General features: G+C 66.9%; 1 protein-coding gene across 1 annotated transcript in view; it reads left to right on the top strand.

Moving 5' to 3' along the window:
* Positions 1–2,775, top strand: part of TACC3 (transforming acidic coiled-coil containing protein 3) — a 12,279-nt gene extending 9,504 nt beyond the window's left edge. Inside the window, exons 11-16 of the mRNA XM_024119423.3 lie at positions 664–740; positions 816–859; positions 1,370–1,530; positions 2,161–2,267; positions 2,352–2,472; positions 2,574–2,775. Of these exons, the coding sequence (XP_023975191.1) occupies positions 664–740; positions 816–859; positions 1,370–1,530; positions 2,161–2,267; positions 2,352–2,472; positions 2,574–2,639 (576 nt within the window). The 3' untranslated portion in view covers positions 2,640–2,775. The remainder of the gene's footprint in view (positions 1–663; positions 741–815; positions 860–1,369; positions 1,531–2,160; positions 2,268–2,351; positions 2,473–2,573) is intronic.
* Positions 2,776–4,015: the final 1,240 nt, after the last annotated feature.

The raw sequence follows: 4,015 nt of genomic DNA, 5'->3' as shown, positions 1-4,015 counted from the left end.
ATCGTGGACGTGCTGCAGTCCAGCCAGAAGGACCTGGACGCTGCGGTGAGGGCGAGGGGAGGGGAGGGGAGGGGGAGGGGGAGGGGCCCTGTGAGCGGCCCCCACCTGCTGGCTGCAGCCCCGGGGGTGGCGCCTGCAGGCTGCTCTGAAGAACCTCGGGGAGCTGGGGGTGGCAGCTCTGTGCGCTGGCCTTGCTCACACCGTGCAGGCAGGATCGCAGGCATCCACTCACCGACCCCCGAGCCAGGCACCCAGGCAGCTGAGGGTCCTGCGTTTCCACCCAGTGTGTCTCGCAGAACCTGTTTGCAAGCGAGGGTCTGGGTGTCCGCTCTGAGCCGCCCAGGGGGTAGCGGCCCCCAAGTCCCCTTGCTGCCTTGGTGATGCCCTGGGTGGCGTCCGGCTGGTCCCCTCTCAGGGAGGCCTGTGCGCCGGGCCGCGCTGGGCCCAGCAGCTCCCGGCACCCGCCTGCCGTCTTCGGGCGGTGTCCTCTCTGCCGCGGGGCTCTCCCCCGCACGCTGCTCTCCCGCCCCGCCTGTGTCGGGAGGTGTCTCACCGCACACCCACCGCACGCCGACCCCCCAGCACCGCGACGTCTGCTGAGTGGGGCGGGAGACCCCAGCACGGGAGGACGCTGGCGCCAGCTCGGGCGTGTGGTCTGCACAGGTTGGGGCGACGCAGAAGGAGAACGAGGCGCTTAGGGGCAGGTGCACGGCGCTGCAGGAGAGGATCCTGGAGATGGGGTGAGTCTGCGTGCTGGCTGCCCGGAACCCCGCGACGCACTCTCGGGGCTCATGGCATCTGCTCTCCTCCCACAGGAAAATCATGGACGGGTTTGAGGGGACCGTGTACCAGGCGATGGGTGAGTGCCAGGCGCCCGCGGGCCCCTGGGCTGGGGCAGCTGGCGGTCAGGGAGGCTGGGGGGCGCCGGGCCCCGGGTGCTTATCAGCCCTCAGGTTGGCCGGGCCCCGAGTTGGCATCCGGGGCCGTGGCGGCGAAAAGATTGGGTCCCTCCACTGGGTGCTGCACCCGCGGTCTGACCCCTGCCCCGGGGGCCGCGCGTCCAGCTGCAGTCTCCGTGGGTGCTGGGCACCGGGTGTGTCCGGGTTGGGGCTGGAGGGCCCCGAATATGGGGTAGGTGTGGCCTGGGCTCTTCAGTCAGGCTCTGGGTTCATTGGCTGCTGCCTCGGCTTCCGGGTGGAGCTGGTGTTGAGGAAACAGCTGTTTTCTGGGCACTTGGGACCCCGAGGTCCTGCCCTGGAAGGTCCCGAGGGGGGGCCGGTCAGCGCCCCAGGGGGACCTCCGGACGCTGGTCGTCTGTGGCGCCACCTGCTGGCCGCCCGCTAATCCTGAGTGCTGGTCTTCCTTTAAGAGGAGGCTCAGAAACAGAAGGAACTTGCCAAAGCCGAGATCCAGAAGGTTCTGAGGGAAAAGGAGCAGCTGACTGCAGACCTGCACTCCATGGAGAAGTCGTTCTCCGACCTCTTCAAGCGGTTTGAGAAACAGAAGGACGTGATCGAAGGCTACCGCACGGTGGGTGCCCGGCGGCGAGGGGCCCCGGGGACGGCGGGGTCGGCATTGTTGCCGGTGGGGCAGCGTGACAAGCATGACAGGGAGAGGCTGCGGGCCCTGCAGGAAGAGGGGGTGAGCTGAGCCTTGGTGTTGAAGAAAGGACAGGCCCCCCGGGGGCGTGGGCCCCAGGCTCAGCCCTCCTCCTACCTACACTCTCAGCGCTCGGCTTGGTCGCCTGCTGCCGGACGTGAGTGCCCGCGAGGCTGTCCCTGTGTGGCCTGCACAGAGGCTGCTGCGTCCAGATGTTCCCTGCCGCTGCCGTCTCCCTCCTGGGGCAGCAGGGGACCCGGCCCCCAAAGCACAGGGCTGGGGGCAGGGGCTGTTCCGTGGACCTGGGGCCCGGCCTGCTTTCCCCCGAGGTGCCTGGACATAGGCACGGGGACCGAGCAGGAGGGCTGTGTGCCAGGCAGGGTCCCCTGGGGGGCGGGGGGACCGCGGGATGAGGAGGCCCGGGGCTGTGTGAGTGCTGGCCGTCCCCGGAAGGAAACGGGAGGAGCTCTTCCCCTGTAGCCTGCTCCCCCCCGCTGCCCCACGAGTGACCCAGAGAGCCGGGCCCGGAGCTCGGGGCTCGGCGTCTGCTCCTCCTTCCAGAATGAAGAGTCGCTGAAGAAGTGTATTGAGGATTGCGTAGGGAGGATCGAGAAGGAGGGCCAGAAGTACCAGGCGCTGAAGGCCCACGCGGGGGAGAAGCTGCAGCTGTGGGTGTCGGGGCTCGGCGGGCGGGGGCTCCCTCGGGAGGGGTCTGGCCCCCCGTGGCTCAGCCCAGCCCTGTGCTGCTCCAGGGCGAACGAGGAGATCGCCCAGGTCCGGAGCAAGGCCCAAGCGGAGGCCCTGGCGCTGCAGGCGGTCCTGAGGAAGGAGCAGATGCGCGTCCACTCGCTGGAGAAGGTCGTCGAGCAGAAGGTGGGCACGGGACCCGTGGGTCCAGGCGGAGCAGGGGAAGAGCAGCCTCCTGGTTCTAGAAGCGCTGGGGGCACTCTAGACATTTGATTTTCCTCCTTCAGACCAGAGAGAATGATGAACTGACCAGGATCTGTGACGACCTCATTTCCAAGATGGAGAGAATCTGATGTGGCAGTCCCGACCTGTGCCGTCTTCCCCCCGTCTGTCTGTGTGTCTGTCTGTCTGTCTGGGTTTTTCTTGGTTAACCTCAACTCGTTTTTAAACTAGGTTGCTTTAGGAAGAATAAATAAAGTTTCCCTTAAGTTCAAGCAATAGAGCTCTCCTGGTCTTCATTAAAGGGACAGTTTCCGGCGGAACCGACCCCAGCTGCTGTCCCCTCTGTGCCTTTGGCCCTTCCCTGCCCCACACCTCACAGCTGCCCGAGGGGTAGGTGGGTGGCTGGGCAGGCGGGCAGCCCCTCCTGGGGGTCAGCCGAGTGGGCTCCAGCCCCAGCCCATCTGCCTGGTCGGCTCTGTGGTCGGGGGTGGAGGCTGTGTCTCTGCCTCGGCCACAGGTCAGAACCCAGACAGACTCAAGTCTTCGAGTAAGAAAGCAAACCAAGGCAGCCACGGCGGCGGTTGGCTTTGTGTCACCTGGCAAGGCCGCAGCCCCTGGTAGTCGAACACTCACCGGGGTGCTGCAGGGTGTTGGTAGCCGTGCCGAGTTCACGCCTGCCGTGCTAGCACCGAGCTGTCCTCGGCAGTGTGGAGGCCTCCTCCAGCCGAGGGAGGAGGGGTCCGTCTCGGGGCCAGCAACTCCCGCCTGGGTTTCCACCCTGCCGGCCTGCCCCCCGTAGGACCCCACAGTCTCCTGAGAGAGACCCGAGAAGACGGAGGGGGTGAAATAATGCGAGGGCAGATGGGTCTCCTCTGGCTGTCTCTCTGGAGAGCCCTCCCTGGACAGACAGTCGAAAAGCTCCAGACAAAAGCTCTGCATCCAAAAGCTCAGAGGTAAGAACGTCTCAAAGTAGGGGGTCCGAGTCTACACCCCCAGCCCCAGTGGGCTGCGTCTCAGACCCTCAGGGCCTGCTCCAGAGGAGTGGCCCGCAGTACATGCTCACTGGACCCTTGGACACTGGCCGGAGCACTGTCCTTGTCTTGGTCCCTTGCTCACTGACGGCGGGGGGGGGAATACTCGGAGAGTGGAGGTGAGGCCCTGGCACGGGCGCAGTGGGCGCCAGACGGCCCCCTGGAGCCCCTCTGACCTGGGCAGGTCCCAGCCTGCAGGGCATCAGGGGACCCTGGACACAGGCGGGCAGAGAGCTGGCCAGAGACTGGCCTCTGAAACTCTGAGCCCTGGAGCCATTCCTCGGTCTGCATGTCCACCCTATTCCTGGGCGGTGCTGGAGCAGGCAGAGGACACCAGCCCCGAGGGGAGCCTCCGACACAAGGGCGTTTTCCCCTCAGGGAGCCCCCGCACCAACCACCGCCTCCACCCCAGCCCTGTACCAAGGCCTGGCTGAGGCCCGCGCCCCCGCATCCGCCCCCCCCACCGCATCCGCCCC

Source organism: Physeter macrocephalus, chromosome 7, assembly GCF_002837175.3.
Source record: "Physeter macrocephalus isolate SW-GA chromosome 7, ASM283717v5, whole genome shotgun sequence".
In the NCBI taxonomy this organism is placed as follows: Eukaryota; Metazoa; Chordata; class Mammalia; order Artiodactyla; family Physeteridae; genus Physeter; species Physeter macrocephalus.
Note: the sequence above shows the minus strand (reverse complement) of the source record. Positions and strands in the feature narration are given on the sequence as shown.